Source organism: Ovis aries, chromosome 23, assembly GCF_016772045.2.
Source record: "Ovis aries strain OAR_USU_Benz2616 breed Rambouillet chromosome 23, ARS-UI_Ramb_v3.0, whole genome shotgun sequence".
Classification (NCBI taxonomy): domain Eukaryota; kingdom Metazoa; phylum Chordata; class Mammalia; order Artiodactyla; family Bovidae; genus Ovis; species Ovis aries.
In genome coordinates, this window is record NC_056076.1 from 26078728 (window position 1) to 26099614 (window position 20887).

General features: G+C 38.3%; 2 protein-coding genes across 2 annotated transcripts in view; one reads left to right on the top strand and one right to left on the bottom strand.

Annotated features, from left to right (window-relative positions):
• DSC1 (desmocollin 1) overlaps positions 1-20887 on the top strand; it is a 357493-nt gene that overhangs the window by 84755 nt on the left and 251851 nt on the right. The window contains exon 3 of the mRNA XM_004020454.6: positions 9493-9552. The gene's annotated coding sequence lies outside the window, so the exon portion shown is untranslated. The remainder of the gene's footprint in view (positions 1-9492; positions 9553-20887) is intronic.
• DSG4 (desmoglein 4) overlaps positions 1-20887 on the bottom strand; it is a 44664-nt gene that overhangs the window by 8558 nt on the left and 15219 nt on the right. The window contains 10 exon segments of the mRNA XM_060405193.1: positions 1562-1789; positions 4524-4663; positions 5929-6200; positions 11625-11810; positions 12965-13099; positions 13368-13534; positions 14137-14281; positions 14862-15017; positions 17116-17247; positions 18881-18916. Of these exon segments, the coding sequence (XP_060261176.1) occupies positions 1562-1789; positions 4524-4663; positions 5929-6200; positions 11625-11810; positions 12965-13099; positions 13368-13534; positions 14137-14281; positions 14862-15017; positions 17116-17247; positions 18881-18916 (1597 nt within the window).

Genomic DNA, 20887 nt, shown 5'->3' on the forward strand with positions numbered 1-20887 from the left:
ATTGTCAGTTTTTAAAAATGAACACTTATGATGCTTATTTCCAGAGCAACAATACTTGGCATATAATATGCACTCAGTGGATATTTGTCCAATGAATGAAGAATATTGAGCTGAAAGGAAATATTAGAAGTTTTCTGTTTGGGATGACAGCTTCCAAATACCCTCATGAAGACTGTTGTTCATCTCTTATTCAAAATCACTGTCTTAACATTTAAAATTATTCTAAAAACTATTATTTTACTAATTCTTTGTGCTGTGATTATCTATTGATTTTTATAGAAACCATTGCTTAAAACATAGGTTGAAATTGATCAACCTGAGGAGGCCTTAGAAATGATTTACTCCTAAATCATGAATAGTAATTGATGAATCCTTAACAATTATTATTATTGTTAATTATTATTATTATGGATTATTGCTTTCAGTTAGCTATGTAATAACCTAGCTATGTAATAACCTGGCTATGTCTACCAAAATGTAACCTGAGCTCAAAATAAGAGTCAAATAAGGCACGGCCCCAACCTTTAAGTGGGATTTTTTCTTTTCTTCAAGACCAGCATGTAAGTAGGACCCTAAGAATATTCTTTCCAATAAGACTATATTTTTTACTGGCAAATCTGTGATAGAAATATCTCATGTTGAATATTTTTTCTTGTTTTTCCTCATAAAATCTAGGATATGAATGAGGAAAAAGTAGTTAGCAATTATTTAAGAATAACACATTGAATTTTGTAGGGAAGAATGAACTCAGAGTTATCTTGATTTTAATGCAACTGCTTAGCTTTTAAAAATATTAAGGTGGTTTTGTGTGAAAGGGCTAAAAGGTTTTATGGTGAAAACAGGTTACCTAATTTCCTCCAAGTCCTTAATGGTGGCATTTTTTTTTTTCCTGGCATCATTTTAGGATGAATGGAAAAGTTTGGTGGCCTCAGAAAGGTGGATTTTCCCTCTTACCTTGAACTCTGATTGCCATCTTACCACCCTACCCACAACGTCTCTCCTGTTTCTCCAAATGAATGTCTGATGAGGGAGCTATTGTGGCCAGAATGGGGGCTTCCCAAGTGGCAATTTACCAGGTGGTAAAGAACCCCCTGGCCAATGCAGGAGATTTAAGAGATGCAGGTTTGATCTCTGGGTTGGGAAGATCCCCTGGAGGAGGAAATGGCAACCCTCTCTAGTATTCTTGCCTGGAGAATCCCATGGAAAGTATAGTCCATAGGGTCGCAAAGAGTTGGACACGACTGAAGAGACTTAGTATGCACATGTCCAGAATGAAATTCTCTCAAAACATTTCATTTTCTATTATACATCTAACATCTCAGGAAAAATAACCCAAGCTACATAAATTGTTAAGATGCCTGAAATGATATCTCAACTTTTATCAATGTGAGGCCTTTATTTTAAAGTAGCAAGAGTTACCATAAACACGCATACTATTATGGACTCTTTACACTTTTGGTGGACACAGAGTTGGAAAGTATTATTATGTGACTTGACAAATTATTTAGTAATTATTTTTGCTTTTGTCCTTAGAGTGTAAGCAAATTTGCATTCTACTTACCATTTACTGATCTGATATCCCAAATGTCCGCTGTCCCTGGGGGTTCATTAACAACACAGAACGTAAAGGGAGACCCATAAGAGTGACTGTTAACGCCTGCAGCAGAGATAAGGATGGAGGGAGAGGCAATGCAGATGGTTTCTCTCTCAGCAACAATGACTGGGCAGTAATCGTTGACGTCAGGAACTTCGATACATATGGTTCCCGTGGCCGTTTTTACAGAAACATCTGAAACAGCAAGACATATAGGGTGTTGGGGTAAATGTTGTTGGGGAGAAAATTCTTTCTCATCTCCCATGATGATGCCACAGCATAGAGGAATAGCATGACTTGACTCCTGAGCTGGGCTTCCCTGGTGGCTCAGAGGTTAAAGCGTCTGCCTCCAATGCGGGAGACCCGGGTTTGATCCCTGGGTCGGGAAGATCCCCTGGAGAAGGAAATGGCAATCCACTCCAGTATTCTTGCTTGGAGAATCCCATGGACGGAGAAGCCTAGTAGGTTACAGTCCACGTGGTCCCTGAGCTGGTGCGTGATAGGATCCTGCCTGCTTAAATCTCCTGAAGCCACTCTTGCCTTTGCTCAGCACCTTCCTGGCACAGTGGCTTCTTTTTAGTTCTTTGGGCTCGTTGTTTCCTAAACCGCAGTTGAGCCTTCTAATCACTCTTCCTAAAATGTTTTTCATCGCTGTTTCATTCAGCTACATATCTCAGAATGCAAAATTCAGTGTCCTTTCTCAGAGGTTTACTGCTTTCTAGTCCACCATATCTCCCCAAATGAGACCCCTGTAGTCATTTAGAGCCTTTCATTCTGGGTGCTTTTTGAGTCCAGTGTTTGTGGAAATAACTGCAATTGAAGTTAAATAATTGTTTGAGTATTTTTTTTTCCTGTTTCATTGTTTAAATCCATCCATTAGATAGACACTGTTTCTCTCTGAAATGGTACTTCTGAAAACAAATATAAATATATTTGCTTTTTTCCTAACCCATTTGAAACAAATTTTGGGTTAGTATATTATTAGAAGGTACAGAGGATCAAGAAATAGGAGTCTGGGCTTTTAGTCTACTTTTATACTTTATATTGAATAAATAATTGTTTTGTTTTTTACTTGCAGAGAATCTTACTATTTTCATTTGTAATTCAGAACATTATCATCTCTAGGTATTTTGCTAGGTCACTCTTTGTGAAGTTAATAAATGTCTTTTAAAGATGTCTTCTGTATGCCTAAATGGTAGAGTCATTTAGTTACTCGAATGATAACAAACCAGGAGCCTATTCATACTGTATATGGTTTTGTACAGGGTGTTCTTATACTCGATTTGGGAGTTGACTTTCTATTCTAGACTTAGGTTCATTAGAGAGACACTAGATTGTCCTGAAGATTAGATTATGTGCTGTGTTGTTCTCTCATCCTCTTGAACTTTCTTATGGCCCTGGGCTGTGGGCTTCCCTGGTGGCTCAGCTGGTAAAGACTCCGCCTGCAATGCTGGATATCTGGGTTCAATCCCTGGGTTAGGAAGATCCCCTGGAGAAGGGAAAGTCTACCCTCTCCAGTATTCTGACCAGGAGAATTCCATGGACTGTATAGTCCATGGGGTCGTAAAGAGTCAGACACGGCTGAGCGACTTTCACTTTCTGTGGCAAACCACAGCTAAAGCCACTGTTGACAGCATCTGCTCCTTGTTGTGTCTGCTATAGGCAGAGCTCTGCTTCTTTACCTAGTGGCCGAGCATCCTTGAGCAAACTTATTCCAACTCTGGAAGGCTTGTGCCAGTGCAGATACTCGGCTTAGGGGAATAAACAATGGCCCTCGTTTTTAGGTTTCTGTGGGTACATTTTCATATAGTTTTCTTTTTATTTACTTGACTAATTTTTTATTCTAGTTTTTGAACTAGAATTGGATTTTCTCATATGACCCATTGGCTGTGATCAACCTGGCTAGAATTCATTTGCAGAATACTGATGCTAAATAAGACTGATAATAAATATTTATATAACTCGCGTAGATGCTGAAAGTGACGCTCATAGGATGAAGACTAGAATGTATGGACTGTAATTGTTTGGGTATTACCATGGTTTCTCTTTCAATCCTATACTGACTGTTTATCTTTCTCTTTGTTTGGCTACTGTAAATCTCAGGAATAAACTTAATGCAGTGCTGCAATATCTATCTTCTATTAGGTATGTACTTGAGACATCTATCTTCTCCCTTCTTTCCTGGTTACTGACCTTTTTCTGCTGTTTTGTTTCATAGTGGCTGGTTTCCTAGTTACTGCTAGGAAATAGCAGTAGTTGCCTTTGCTCTAGAGAATCATTAACTGTTGCTAAACAAATTCCTGTTGCTACTCACCAAGAGGAACACTTAATAGATTTTCCCACATGAGGAACTGCTCAATTACAAGTTACTTCAGTGCATCTGCACTTTCGAATGTAATTTGAATCTTATATTTGTAATAACCTTGTGCTTTCTTGGTCTTCCAGCATTTTTCTTTGGACAACACTCACACAGGCCTCTTATTGTAGCTCAGTTTCAGTGGTTCTGAAATAACTATACACTTCGGGATGCTGCCTTACCTGCGGGTGAATTTTGAGCACACTTTGTAGCACTTACTTAAGTAAACATTTCTAACATACTCTACAAGCTGATCAATTCTCTCAAGAGATGAGGTCGAAAGCAGAAACTGAATTTTATTTATATATTTTAACTTTTATGTTTCACACTGTAAATCACCTACAATTCTTTTTTGTAAATAGGTGAAATAAATTATGACTTAAATGTAAATTATGTTTATAAGGATACTGAACTCAGTCCTTGATCTAAGGTATTTGGAACTCTCTATAAGTCTTACAGACACCAATAAACTGTATGTTGGATTTGAGTCAATCTAGTATTAACATTAGAATGTTAGTTGTATTGAATGTAATAGTAATAATTTTATTAAGAATTGACAATAAATTTTCTTACCATCTATAGCCAGGATCTCTGCTGTGTATATCCCATTGGTAATATATTTTGACTTCTTATCAAATTCCCTAGAAAATTGTATCTCGCCAGTCCTTGAATCTATTTTTAACCAGTTGCCTGCGTCATGTCCTATGATATACCTGTTTTTAGATAAATACATTCATCATTTGCTTATATAAAAGATAATCATTTTAAGCCGCACAATGTGTTAATCTTATATATGGTATTTACATGCTTTATACTGATGAGTCAGTTTATAAAATGTATAGAGAATAATATTCCAGTATTGAACATATTTATGTACAGATTTGCAACAGAATTTTATAATTCTTACTCTTCTAGCTCTTAATATAGTTGTTAATAGAATGTATGAAATTATTTCAGGGCTATTTATAAAATCATAATAGTGTTTATTGAAAGAATGTGAGAATGTGCTTTATTCATTTTCACATGTGGTATATTTTTTTCTTAGATTTTAATACATATTGGTTTCAGAGCCCCTCATTGTTGGCCTGTTAGGGGTTGTGGTATCATCTAGTCTGCTTGTGTATGTGGATTTTTTTTTAAACATATAATGGATTCAAAGCTTTTGACCTTATTGGTAGAACATCTGTTCTCTGTACCAGGCATAAATTCAAACGTCCAAGACACTTATCTGGCACACTCTTTCCTCTGATAGACTTCACAGTTTCTGTTGTCTACCTATTTATTAGTTGATTAAGTAATCAAAATTTTTTATGTCAAAAGTAATTTATAGGTCAGTAGACTTTGTTCATTCCAAAAATATTGGAAGGAAAAGATAAAGAGAATATGTATATATTTCACTATAGTTATTTTCCAGGATATCTTACATAATCTAACTCATATATAATCTATGTATCTAATGACCCTAATACCCACCTTTCTATTTTTTTCAGCTCTGATTCTCTTAAGATTCATCAAATTTCTGAAACATCTATTTTTTAGCCTCTTCTTTTTTAATTTACTTTTTCGTTTTAGGTCAAGTAGGAGATTGAAATTAGCCCCAAAGTCATTAGATAACACAGATTTTAAGGAAAAAAAGTGACTCATCTTTTATGATGTCTGATTGTTTATAATATAGCTTAATCATCCTGGGGCCAGGGTAGTACAGCCAGGCACAAAAGGTCAGAGAGACTCATAGAGTATCTGTAGGTGGCTCTTTGATCTTACAATTGCTCGCTGGACGCAATTACTCCTTTAACTTGGTGGAGCCCTTACTGCCTCTAAAGCACTTTTAAAATTCTGAAATAAAGTTAATACCGCAATCATCTTCTAAAACGAAGACAAAAAGCAAAGCAAAACTTCAAAAATAGCACCTTCTAGTGAATTAATATAGGAAGAGCTGAGCTTTATCTCTTTAACACAAGCAAAATATCTGCAGTACCTGACGTTTGTTGCAGGATTTCCTGTATCCAAATCTATAGCTGTGTATGTGCCAAGCACAAAATTCAATAAGGAATTTCCTTTTAGTCCTTCTCGAACACTGAATGTCATAGAATTTGGATGAAATGCAGGTCCTTCTCTCACATTAACAACCTGAATTCTCACAGGGGTTGAGTGCATTCGGAATTGAGAAGCAACCGAGTGGTGAAACTCAGCTTGGTTTTTAACTCCAATGCTAAGATGAATATTAGGCACTTGTTCATAATCCAGCATCTGAAATGATAGAAAGTTAAAACAAAATAACAACAAAACTCTGAAACAGAAAAAAGACTTTCTTGGTAGAATTAGAAGTCAAAATTTAAAAAGCAGTACACTAAAATAAAGGCCAGGAGCTATGCAATTCTGCTCCTGAACCGATCGAACTTTGTTTGTTCCCGCATTAAGTATATCATGGGCTTCCCTGGTGTCTCAGATGGTAAAGAATGTGCCTGCAGTGCAGGAGACCCTGGTTTTATCCCTGGGTGGGGAAGATCCCCTGGAGAAGGGCATGGCAACCCATTCCAGTATTCTTGCCTGGAGAATTCCATGGACAGAGGACCTGGTGGGCTGCAGTTCATGGGGTCACAAAGATTGATTGACTAACACTTTCACTTTCACTTACATATATCAGACATGTTATTTCCTTTATCTTTTGGCATAATCAGGTACATGGTACATGGATCATTCAGGCCTGTGACTTTAAGTTGGACTCTAGTTTCAGAGTTTTGAACTTCCTACATAAAACCCTAAAATGAAAGATGACCCTTCTTCCCAAATGCGGTGCTTATGAAAAATAAAAAGTAAAACTTACTAGAATGAGATAAAAAAATTCACAGTTATTAAATGAATAAATAGTAGCCAGGTCTCTTTTGTAGAATGCCTTTCTGAGAATATCTTGGAAGTATAATCAGAGAACCTCGAAGCCAATATATATGATGTAATTGAACCTGTAATTTTGAAAAATGATGCAAACAACTTCTAAAGGAGAATTTGTGACTGTTATAGTCTATAGCTATTATAGACTATTAGAGCCCTCAACTATAATTTAATTGTGCTGAGTCTGGTGAACAAGAAGACTCCTTCATAGGGCACATTCAAATGAGAAAAGTCACCTTTGAGATGGGTTCTTTGGATAAAAGATGAATAGAATCTTTTGATCCAGAATGACTGATGTGGTGACATGAAAAGTCACCAACAATGATTCAGCACAAAGCTGAAATGAATTGTGGGCTCAAAAATGAATTTTCAATTGGAAGAGATCCATTTTCTCCATTTGTAAAGAAACAGTTGTAGAAAAGGGAGTACTGGGTGCTGTTAGTAGTGCCCTGGGAGCTGAGATAAGCATCAATTGCAACACATTTACCAATAACAGAAGTTAAGACATGAGTAACATCAGCAAGAATCTTAGACAAATCTGTGCTTCTCAGGGAAATTCCATAACCTCATGAATGTTCTTCTAGATTTTGGTTAAATTCCTCACAGGAGGTAATAAGATAGAAATATTCACAGGAATTTACTGGGGTTCTTGTTTGGGGCTGGTTCAACATGCCTCACTTAAAAATCAGCTAAAATCCTTGAGATTTGGGATTTCAGTTGCTGAAATTCCCAGAATTGACATTTTTCTGGTACAGATGTGTCCGGAAGAGACCAGCAGGGCACACACAATCAGGAAAGATATTACAGAAGTCAACAGAGGGAAAAATCTTCAGATGCTAGTTCTTTCCTAAAACTTGGTTTACTGGCCCTGGATTATACTGTAGAGCACAGAGGTGGCAGTTAAGTGTGAGTCTGGAATCAGAGACATCTGGTTGGAACTTGTCTTTGTCATATGCTGCCTAGGTGCACTTAGACAAATTAGTTTTCCTCTTTGGTTTTGTTTCACTTTCTATAAAAAAAAGGAATCATAATATTTTCTTCCCTTAGTTGTGATGACTGAGATAATATGCACAGAGCCTTTATACATATAATACAACCCAATAACTGGTGTCCAGAGAGTGTGTGCGTGCATGCTCAGTCGTGTCTGACTCTTTGGGACCCCATGGGCTATAGCTCAGCAGGCTCCTCTGTCCAAGGAATTTTCCAGACAAGCGTACTGAAGCAGGTGGCCATTTCTTCTTCCAGGGAATCTTCCCGACCCAGGGATCAAACCCACGTCTCTTGCCTCTTTCGTATTGGCAGGTGGATTCTTTACCAGTGTGCCATGTAGGAACAGGATCAGCAAGTGTGTTATAAATCTTGGTTAGAGTTTTTATAAAAATACACAACCAGTATTTCTTTGTTAGAATTCCAATTGGATAGTATTTTGCTTTTCTTCTTGATGTTGAAGAGAATGTGTGCTTACTCCCCCATCTATTTATATTGTTATCCATACATAGGTATTCATAAATACCAAACAAATTTATTTTTGACAAAGAGATTTTTCACTTTCTTAGAGGTCTTTCTCTTGGTTAGCTACACCACAGGGGCCAATCCTAAGGAGGGTGGGCCTGCCAGGATTCCATACCCAAGAAATGGGGTTAATTAATTATGGGCAATATTGAGAGCTGATGGGGAAAAGGAGAAAAAGGTTTGCTAAATTAAGGATACCACAGCCCTGAAAGGAGCAAGGTTTCTAGAACAAAGGGAAAACCATGAGGATGAATCTGTTAGGATTTTCTGCTCAGGAAATCCTCATAAGTGATTTATAAGTGGGATGGCTATAAAGTGGGATAGTTCCTGTAGAACTGGGACTATGTCTGATTTATATTCCTGGTACCCTTCATTTCTCAAATTTGGGTTGAACTGAATTATTTATAATGTCCTCAGACTAAGAAAAGGGTTCTAGAAATCTTAGTCAAAAGCTTGTGACTTAGAGGTCACTTCCTAACGAGGTTAAGTGATAGCTTGAGTGACTATGGAGAGAGTCCCAGAGGACATTAGTGACCTTGTTCCAAATGCCAGATCTTGGAAAATTACATATATATCCTCTACATTCATAGCTCTTTTGGTTGTGTGCTAGCATACATATTCAGTTCAGTTCAGTTGCTCAGTTGTGTCCGACTCTTTGTGACCCCATGGACTGCAGCACACCAGGCTTCCTTGTCCATCACCAACTCCTGGAGCTTACTCAGACTCATGCCTATTGAGTTGGTGATGCCATTCAACCATCTCATCCTCTGTCATCCCCTTCTCCTCCTGTCTTCAATCTTTCCCCAGCATCAGGGCACACATATTAAGATTTTAAATTTCATTAGCCCTTCTACATTATTTTTATGTTTTAAAGCATATTGTTTTCTGCTGTTTGTAAGACATTTGGGAAGTTATCATTCTGAAAAAATATACATACTTTGTTTACACCATGTCTAATACTACCTTGACCAATTTTTCATGAAATTGAAATTTCCAGTAGTTTTTTTCTCTTTTTTGCAATAATGTAAGTAGATCTTTGAAAAAGTTTTAGCTCTCACAGAAGACATTATGTATGTCATAGATAGTGCACTGCCTGAGTGATGAACGTGTTTTCTTTTTCATTTTTCTAATTTTGTAGAAATGATGAATTCTGCATTCAAGCTCAGTGACTCCTGTTTCGGTGAGAGCAGCAGTTTCAGTAAGTGGCATCATCATTACTCTCAAAGTTTGGTGAGCGGCTGCTATCTTCTGGACATGGGACCAGGTGCAAGGGATGGAAAGATATTTAGGTCAGGTTGTTTATGCTCAAAGATTTTTTGTTTTGCTCTTATTTTAGTAGTTTAGGAGGCAGATTAAAAGCAAAAAAAAAGTTATATATTGCAAGATAATATATGAAGACAGTGATAAAGGTAATAAGAATTTCATGACGTGTCTAGATCTTGATTTTTAACTAAGATGCAAGGTAGAACAAATTCTGATCCCTGGAAAGAAATGTGACTAAATATTCAGAGTTTGATGAGGTGACAGGCAACCTCCTGTCTCTCTCTTTCTATCCGTGTCACATTTGGCAGTTGCTCCTATTTGTTCCTTAATTTGTATTTTGACCGCATTCGCTTTAGATCAGGTTCCTAACTTCGAGACTTGTTCAATATAATAGTTATTTTCTTTCATCTTTCTGGAGTTGAGCTCATAATGTTACAGCTATTTAAAAACATACCTCAAAGCTTTTCTTGGTGTATAAATAGAGCTGGTGAATTTTTTTGGTTAAGGGAAGATAGTAAATATTTTAGGCTTTGAAGGTCAGATACAGTTTCCGTCTTGAGCATTCAGTTCAGCCAATGGAGTGTGGAAACAGCCGTAGGAAATATACGAATGAATGTGTGTGGCTGTGTTCCAGTAAAACTTTATTTGCAAGAAAGTGGCAGGTCAGAGTTGGCCTGAGAGTCATAGTTTGCTGATCTTTGGCCCAAAGCCATGTTTCTCAAACAGGAAGTTCATCACTTGTTCTTGGAGTCCTTGTGTTCTCTTAAGGAATTTTGAAATGTCGTATTGATTTGAATGGCAATTTAAAAAGCACATACAGATGTTTTCCATGTTTTTGATGACTGCATTATAAATTAATACACTGCATGACTTCTGTGCTAGTGGTTGTATTTTGTGGTAAAGTAGTAATACTTTAATTTCTCCAAACAGTGGCAAAAAGGACAGAAAAAATTCAATATATAAACAATGTGTTTGCATCAGATGAGGGCTAAATGGCTTCCTAATTTACTGTCTGGAAAAAAGTATCACAGTAACTGGAATAGAGAAAAGTAATAACAACTGAATAATCACAGTTCACACTGCGTGCTCAAATAAATATGTACATAGGTCTACTAGCATATGTTTTCATAGCTATAAGTTCTGTTTATGTTGTTAGAAGTAATTTTGTTTGTGAAAAATTAATTTTCCTTATTGCATTAATGCTAACTTGAATCTTATTGGTTTGTAGTTTTATTTGTATTTTTAGATTTTATTGTTGTCTCTAAAGCATAAAGTAGTTCAAGAAAAATTAATCTATAAGAAAAAAGTCGAACCCTGCAGTCCAGTACTCAAGGTTCTTAACATGTGTCCTTGCATCTCATCACTTTTCTCCATGAATACTCTCCAACAGCCCCACAGAACTGCTCATCCTGCCCGAACATGCTTTATGCTTTCTCACCTGTGTGTTTGTGGATTTTGTTACTCACATTAACAATCTCGGTTATAAAGTCCTAAACCTGATTCCATGACTGAAACCCTTTCAGCCACCTCTTGCTCAGAAAGATCTTATCTGTTAGAACTTATTTCATATTTCACCCATCTAGCTATTAATTGGGGCTTCCCAGGTGGTGCTAATGGTAAAGAACCCGCCTGCCAATGCAGGAGATGTAAGAGACATGGGTTCCATCCCTGGGTTGGGAAGATCCTCTGGAGGAGGGCATGGCAGCCCACTCCAGTTTACACCTAATACCATAACATCTACAATGTGTTTTGTTTTTAACTCATATTATTACCTAGTTTGGAAGTACCTGCCTTATTTTCTCAACTAGGTGTTGGGCATTGTGAGAACAAAACAGACTTCTTATTTCTCTCGGTAATAAACACTGCGTTGCTGAACAGACCACTAACCCAGGTCACTTGTCCACACAAGTAGTATGCAAGGTTATGGTGCACTTGCTGCAGACAGATTCTCTCTCTGAGTATTCTAACCCTTCTTGGAAAGCGAATATTGTAGATCCCATACCGTACCTTGACGACTTTCAAAATGCCTTCGTTGGTTTGTGGATCTGTTTGAATATCAAACCAATTCCCATCATTTCCAGAGAGAATTAAATATTTTGCCAACCAGTTGTCAGTGCCTTCTTCGTCGAGATCAATTGTTTGAAATCGGATCAGTTCCGAACTTAAACAGTTCTCTTCGATACTCGCTGAGTACTGAAATGGCATAGATCAATTTTATAATCAATTAATTTTCAAAAGGAAAGAGATTGACATCATAATTATTATTTGAAATACTAACAACAGGTTATGCCAATGATTTCTGCATCAGCCATCTGTCCTATCAGAAATATAAGAATAAAATGATTACAAGATAATAAAACTGGTTTCTTGTGCTGCAGGTGCAATCAAGGTCAAATGGGCACTTTGTTTTATTTTTCTTGCTTACTTTAAATTTTCCTTAGTTCTTCCTTTTACGTAAAGGGCAGGATGGTAATTATATTAGACTTTGTGGACCAGAGAGTTTGTGTCGGTTACTCATCTCTGCTGTTGTTAAGATCAAAGCAGCCACAGACAACACAGGACAGTGGTGGCCCAATAAAACTTCTAAATTTTAACCAAAACAGGCAGTGAGCCAGGTTTAGCCCTACTGTTTTCAATTGTGTGGCTCTTTATGAATATGGAAGTTGGAATGTTTGGGACTTTTCTGGAATTGATTCAGCAAATCATCAGGCAGAGAAAAATACCTGAATGTTGTTACATGATTCCCAGAGTTATGTTCATAAATGTCTACATTTCTGAGAGTAGAGAGTATGGAGGAGATAGTCCATTGCTGCCAAAGAAGAGATTTACCCAGAATAGTGGAACAAAGGCAAACGTACTATTCAGCGAAAGTGGAAGTCGCTCAGTTGTGTCTAACTCTTTGCGATCCCATGGACTATATAGTCCATGGAATTCTCCAGGCCAGAATACTGGAGTGAGAAGCCATTGCCTTCTCCAGGGGATCTTTCCAACCCAAGGATCAAACCCAGGTCTGTCGCATTGCAGGTGGATTCTTTACCAGCTGAGTCACCAGGGAAGCCCCCAAGAATACTGGAGTGGGTAGCCTATTCCTTCTCCAGCGGATTATGTATATGATTATATGTAAGAAGTTCCAAAGTTTGTATAGCGAGAAAGTTGAGTATCTATACATGTCATAACCCCATGCACAGAGGAGCCTGGTGGGCTGCAGTTCATGGGGTTGCCAAGAGTTGGACATGACTTAGCACCGCACAGCAGCATACATGTCATAGAACCAGGTTAACAAACCAGCAGGAAAGTAGATCTATTATCAACACTTATGGGGAAAAAGGAGTAGAAGAGTAACTTACGGAAGTTTTCTCCAAAGTAGGGAAATTATCATTGACATCTAAAACCTTGATTCTGCAGTCACACTCTGAAGACAGTCCATCCGTAGCTCCATCCCGATCTGAGCCCCTCACGAGGAGGTTATACATGCTGTGTTGCTTAAGATGAAAGAGAATTTTAAGACTTTGACCTTGTTTGAAATACAATCCAACACATTCTGATTATTCCACTTTTCTTTTATAATTTTCTGTCATCTTTATAACACAGTATTTTTTTTCTTTTCATCATTTTCATTGAAAAGTAACGGCTGGACTATTTTTACTCTTCTTTACACGAAAAAGGCATGGGCACACATGAATCATTTCATCTTTGTCTCTTCAAAACTGAACTCCTTGTTTTTAAAAATTCATTCACAGCAGGCTTTACCTCTCTGTCGAGGAGATTGGACGTCGTGCGCACTTCTCCAGTGTACCTGTTCATGATGAACATCGGTGAGCCCGCCGGCTCCTGAGACACGATCTTATAGGCAATTTTAGAATTCAGATGATTGTCTTCATCTGCGTCTGTGGCACTTAACTTTACCACCAGGGTGTCTAGAAATGAAGACGGGGGTGAAGAAGGTTTGGGAGTGTGTTAGAATCAACTCTGCAAATCATCAGGCATAGGAGGAAAGAGTAGTTGGCCTTCTCCTGAATTCTGTTGTTCTAATTTTCCATGAGAATATAGAACCATGACTTTCTGCTTCACTGCTGATTACAAAAATAATGGTGGTTTGCGTCTGTAAAATCCTTTACCACTTATGAAGTTCTTATACTCTTTAAATGGTTAGATGGCAAATTAGCAAAATATAGGAGTCTTTTAAAAAAATCGATACTCTTTGTTTTTAAATGTACTTATTGATTTATTTAAAGTGACAACAATAAACTCATTCTGTTTACAAAAGTCACATCTTTTTTATAAAAAATGAACTATATCACGATGGAATTTAGTGACGTGGTTGACATTGTCTCATGTTTCCGCAAATGTATTTTTAAAAATCTTAGAAAATTAATACAATTTTTAAAAATTACTTTCCATTTTCAAATACAAATTTGGCTTTTTCTGATATTGAAATTGCCTGTATTTCAATCTACTAAAGCTTTTGACCAAGACAAATAGATGATGTAATGCAGTGAAGGCGTGTCACTCTACTTACTCGCATCGCTGTTTTCTTCAATGCTGGCTGTGTACACATTTTGTGTAAAGACGGGGGGGTTATCATTTATGTCCATAACTTTGACTCGAAGTTCAAGAGGCCTTTCTAAGTCTTCACCCCGTGAATTCAGAGCCCGGCAATAAATCTGTGGAAAGTTGGGGGAAAAAAAACCACTGTTTTCATCAAAAGAAGTTAAGCAAGAATCTGAAAATATAATAGGTAGTGTGCAAAGCACAATTTTCCCAGTAAATTCAGACTGTATTACTATCTAGGACTTTAAATATTATCAAGATAGTTGATTACATACATAATGTAACACATGAGAGAATCCTGAACTATAACTTTATATTTTCATGTATTTAAGTCATTTATTTGATTTTGGTCTACTGTGTTTTATCAAAAGTAAGCAAACCCCATGGACAGTAGCCTGCACCAAGCTCCTCCGTCCACGGGATTTTCAAGGCAAGAGTACTGGAGTGGGTTGCCATTTCCTTCTTCAGGGAATCTTCCCAACCCAGGGATTGAACCCAGTCTCTTGCATTGTAGGCAGACACTTTACCTTCTGAGCCACCAGGGAAGTCCATTTTCATACTCTTTTCATCTATTCAAGTCATTTATTTGATTTTGGTCTACTGTGTTTTATCAAAAGTAAGCATTCGTCCTGAGATGATATTTTTTAAAGAAAAAAAAACATGCATAACTCAGAGCACACTGCTGTGACTTACCAGGAAAAGTGGTGTTATCTCTCTGTCCACCACTGAAGTGATGTTAATTTCCCCCGTCCGAGGGTTAATGGTGAACACTCCATAGGGCGGTCGATCGATTCCTGCCCCAGAGATGCGGTATGTAATCTTCTGATTCACTTCACAGTCTGATCGAATCTATGAAGAAAATGGCCAAAAGTGTGATTTAATTTAGAGCAGGTCATAATCTGTCGAGTGTAGTGAACTGAGAAGGGAATGGGCTTTGTAGTCAAGTGGGCTTTGAACCAAAACCTGGAACCATGACTTATGCCTGTGTAACTCTGGAAAATTCACTTAGCTTTGCCACGCACCAGCCGATAATGAGATATTAATAATACCGCCTATACCCTAGGTTCACTAATACCACCTATACCTTAGGTTTGCTGTGGTGATTGTATGAGGTGGCATATACACCCCACCTCACTTCACCCCAATTCCTGGCATATGGCACATACGTGCTTGATGCTACACTTGTTATTATGAAAATATTCTTCAATTCTCTGGTTCTCTTTGCTCCTGGAGAAAAAGAATTTGAGAGAAGAAAACACCATCTTTACTATTTTTTTCAAAAGGTGTTTCGCTGTCTAGACTTTAGTTAGAGATTAAATCAAAATTACCAATAAATTAGGAAAGCCAGGAGAGAAATACAGTGCTTAGAGATATTGGCAATAATTTTATCAATTGAAACCTACTGTATCACTCATTTGCCAAACAGATTTTGTGACAAATATTTTTGCAATATAGGTTTTGAGTAGTTTTGTATATGTTGTTTATAAATTTAAACAAAGATATTTCAATTCTGAAGTCTCACCTATATATTGAAGATGAGAACACCCAGTAAGATTCTAAGATTTGTTGCCCAAATATCCACACTTAAACAATGACAGCTAGAAATACAACTTGGATTAGTTCCCCCTAATCTAAAGATCTTATTTATATAAATGAAAATCCAGGAAATCCCCCAAATGTGAATAAAAAGAGAAGAAAAGGAAATGGCAACCCACTCCAGTATTCTTGCCTGGGAAATCTCATGGACAGAGGAGCCTGGGTGACTACAGTCCATGGGGTTACAAAGAGTCGGACACGACTGAGCGACTGGCACACAAGATCCCATACAAATGGGATAACAGAAAGCTGTAACTGTGAGTTGAATGGAAATGGTAACAATTTAAAGCTTTCCAAAAATTTCCAAGAGTTTGAAAACTTCTGAGAGAAAATAATCTCTTTTCTTGAGGTGAGGTTATAGCTTTAATATCAGTGGGATGCTTATTATATATGTACAGCTTTCTATATACATTTAAGCTATGCATATATGTAATACTTTAAGGAGAGAATTCTGGTAGATCCCTGTACTGTTGATTTCACCATGAGGGCAGAGCCAAGATGTCCAGAAAGAGCTAGTGAGGCTGTTAATGTAGATCCCTTCCTTCATGAATCAGTTTATTATGTATTCTTTTCTTCACTCTCCTTCCTTACTGATTGCCAGTATTTAGAGTACTTTTTAAGACTCTTCTAAATTCTGAATGTAGGAATCTAGTGGAAATTTTTGACCCTGTCCTGACTCTCTTGGAAGGGATTAATCAATACTGTAAACTTTCCCAGGTGGTGCTAGCAGTAAAGAACCCGCCTGCCAATGCAGGAGACTCAAGAGATATGGGTTCAATCCCTGGGTCAGGAAGATCCTCTGGAGAAGGAAATAGCAACCCACTCCAGTATTCTTGCCTGGGAAATCCCATGGATAGAGGAGCCTGGCAGGCTACAACACATAGAGTCGCAGAGTCAGACACGACGGAAGCGACTTCATACAGGAATCTAATGGAAACTTTTGACACTATCCTGACTCTCTTGGAGGGGATTAATCAGTACTGTAAACCTTTGATTTTGTAATATGAGACTATTGCATACATCATGCATACCCTTCCTATAATGTAGACATGTAAGTACACAGAATGCAAACCAACAGATAAAGCTCAGTTGTGCAGGCGATCCAGATCTCCCTGGGTCACTCAAGGACCCTCTGCTCTGTATTATCAGCTCCCAGAATGTGATATTCAAAACTATCTCAACAATGCAAACAAATTACTCCACAGCACCCATCTTCGTAAGTCACTATAGTGTCCTGGAGGCTGCAAGTCCTCAACGTGTCTGGGGCCTTTCCTGCCCTGCAGGGGCCTTTCCTGCCCTGCAGAGGCCTTTGTTATCAGCACAGCCTCCTCCTGTTTGTTTCATCACTTACTCTGGCAATCGGATTCCTCTTGGAGTTATCCTCTCCTTCCCGACAGGCCGCAGCAAACTTGACCCACTCCCGCTTCTGTCTTCTGACCGTTTGCCATTTTGTGGTGCCATTTTCCGCATCCAGTTCCTTCACCTTAAGCAAAAAACGTCCCCATTTTGCAGTGTTAGAGCAGTTTTACTCAGTAAGGACATTTATTCAACACTGTAAGGAGCACCCAGGGGAAGCAACAGTATCGAATTTGAGAAACAAAGAACCTGTTTACTGTGTCACAACCCTGGATGGGCATAGCCTGGTCACCTTGATTTAGCAACTTCCCTTGGAATTGTCTCTTTTTAACTATAGGATTCTAGTGAAACAAATTTTCTTAGCTGTGTATGGAACTCATAGTATGTTCTAATGGGTAACAGGTATGGCTTTTCTTTTCCTCAATCTGTCCTCGCCATGAGGAGTCCTGCCCGCCTCGCCCTTCACTCTGCTGTGACCAGATTTCCTGGTCTCCAGAGTATAAAAACTGCAGTGTTCCATGTGAGTATATCCCCTGTGAAAAGAGCTTTTTGCTGGTCAGTGTGCTCAGCTAAGAGTGGGAAGGGATTTTTTTCTCCTCTCTTGATAAGGACATTGCCCTGGCTAAACATCCAAATAGATAAGTGCAGGATTAGAGGGGATATTTTAGCTGAGTTGATGGTACCTACAGTAATCCCATGGATGTCTAGATGGCTTCTCAGAGTTGTCTGTTTGTATCTCTGCTTACTATATGTTTTCCTCTTTGTAGTCTTATGTTGCTATTGTTGGAGGATATTTAAGAATTTTATAGTTAAAGAATTTACATGGGAGGTGAGAAGCAGGCTCAAAAGGGAGGGGACATATGTATAGTACCTGTGGCTGATTCATGTGATGTATGGCAGAAACCAACACAATATCATAAAACAATTATCCTTCAATTAAAAATAAATAAAGAAGAAAAGAATTTAGAAATATTTCTACCTGCATATTTGTATACCTGTGTACTTATGTGTAGAGATTTTTAGCAGTAAATCCTAATGTATTTATAAAGATGTGGATAAGTGTGTTTGCTTTAATCAAGGCTTTATTTAATTCCCACTTTGGGGAAAGAATTCAGTGAATGGAATTTATCCTCTCAAGAATCAAAGAATTTCTCATTTCCCTCCCATTTTGATGCAACTTCCATTTGATACAAATGTTCCCCTGTTTGCAACAGAGATTTGAAAACTAATTTTATTTTTTTCAAAGGTTTGAGATCATCATAATGGAAATTTAACTACTGAAATAAAGTCCTGCTGGAGATAGAGGACAGTAGCTTTGTATGCTGAGTCCTGCTCTAAGAATCTGCACCAGATTCTCTGTTGTTTTATTTAGTTGTGATTACGTATTTTTTCCTTTTGTATCTTTTACTCATCGATTTACTGTCAGTTGTCTTTTTGCTGATGTAACTGTCGAAAAAATCCTCTCCCACTCTAATTTGTAGTTTTGCTTCTTTTTCTTTGATTGAGGTTGGAAAATGTATAGATAAGCTGATGGCATAGTTTGATAAGTAGGAGTTACTACACTGAGCTGTCACAAGCCATGGCTAAATGCATGGCTATTGGGGAATATAGGTTTTACCATTGCTATTTCAATTTGGAAGAGGTTCTTTCTCTTATCTTTTATCTCAACTATTATGGTTTCTGATTTTTGACATATGATGCATTACAAAATTCAGTTTTCTTTTGTTTTTAAATTGAAAAATAGCTTTATTATACATTACCTCAACAACAAATTCACTGTTTACTTCCAGCACCACCTGTTACGGAAGGTAAAATATAAGCATAAATTTTCATAATTTAAAGGAAGCAGTACCAGAAAAGCATCGACAGTGTTTTTATTAATTCATTTGTTAAATACTATTTTGTTAATAATATGGAATAAACATGGGTGATGCAAAATACAGGCTTTTTGCCCTCTAAAGGCTTAACTTTTAGGGAAGACATAATTTTAACTTAAAGCAAGGTAGGTTAGGATACATGTTTCAACATAGATACTGATGGGCTCAGTGAAAGGACAGAGTGGACCACTCAAGTTATCAAGGTGAATCCTGGGAAAGACTCATAGGAGAGGAGGCCATTGAAAGGGTCTGTAGGATGAACCTGCTTTGATAAGAGGAATTGATGGGGAAGAAAATTTTCGCAAGAGGAAAACACAAGTACAGTTGTAAAGGCACTGTTTTAGAGGATGTTCTGGAAATGGTAAATAATATTCAGTCAGTTCAGTTCAGTAGCTCAGTCATGTCCAACTCTTTGTGACCTCATGAAGCGCAGCATGCCAGGCCTCCCTGTCCATCACCAACTGCCGGAGTCTACCCAAACGCATGTCCACTGAGTTGGTGATATCATCCAACCATCTCATCCTCTATTGTCCCCTTCTCCTCCTGCCCTCAATCTTTCCCAGCATCAGAGTCTTTGCCAGTGAGTCAGCTCTTCACATCAGGTGGCCAAAGCATTGGAGTTTCAGCTTCAACATTAGTCCTTCCAGTGAATACCCAGGACTGATCTCCTTTAGGATGGACCAGTTGAATCTCCTTGCAGTCCAAGGGACTTGAGGAATTAGAGGAAATGATGAGGAGGGATGGGCGACAAGGCTTAGATGTGAGCTTGGAGCCGGATCATGAAGTTTTATATGCCAGACTCAAGAGTCTAGACTTTATTAGGTAAGAGATTGGGAGTGATGAGAACATGATTTTTAAAACATGTCATTGATACAAAGAGGAGATTACAAGGAGAAAGCACTTGAAGTTTGACACCCTTAGATAGCAGTTGCTTAGGTAAGACGTAGAACATGAACATCGGTGCTAAGGTGGCACTGGGAAGGAGAGAGGATGGATGCTTGTGGGCTGTGGGGCGAGAGAGAGGCAGAGTCACATGATTCTGGTGACGTGAGTGAGGCTTTCTTGGAGAATTGAGGTACTATTATAGAAACAGAAAATTCAGCAGGAGATTATCACTGCAGGAAAATGGTGTCCTAAGTTTGTTTTAGGTCCCTGGTGGCTCAGATGGTAAACCATCTGCCTACAATGAGGGAGACCTGGGTTCGATCCCTGGGTTGGGAAGATCCTCTGGAGAAGGAAATGGCAACCCACTCCAGTACTCTTGCCTGGAAAACCCCATGGATGGAAGAGCTTGGTAGGCTACAGTCCGTGGGGTCACAAAGAGTCGGACACGACTGAGCGACTTTGTTTTATTTGTTTGCAATGGGTTTCTGAAATTTGGAATAGATATAAAAGCTATATGTGTGTGTGTACCCAGTCGCGTCTGACTCTTTGCAACCCCATGGACTGTAGCCCACCAAATTCCTCTGTCCGTGGGATTCTCCAGGCAAGAGTGCTGGAATGGGTAGCTGTTCTCTTCTCCAGGAAATCTTCCCAACCCAGGGATCAAACCCACATCTCTTGAATCTCCTGAATTGGCAGGCAGATTCTTTACCAAGTATGCCACCTGTACAAGTAGAATTTATCCCACAGGAGTGCTGTTTACAGTTGAAGGAAATGAGGCTATGGCTTGAAACAGTTTAAGATAAAAGAAGTAGGCAGGGATTGGAATCTAATGGGAACTGCTTGTGCAGAGGTCAGGAGGAAGAAGTCTGGAAACAGAGGGCATCCAAAGACTAACAGAAAAGAGAGGTCAAGGGATCAGGGCTGTGGGTGTATAGCAGATTCTGTTAGTGTGAGAATGCTAAGAAGGGATAGGGGTTGTGGTCCTTGCGGTGGAGGGTTGGAGAG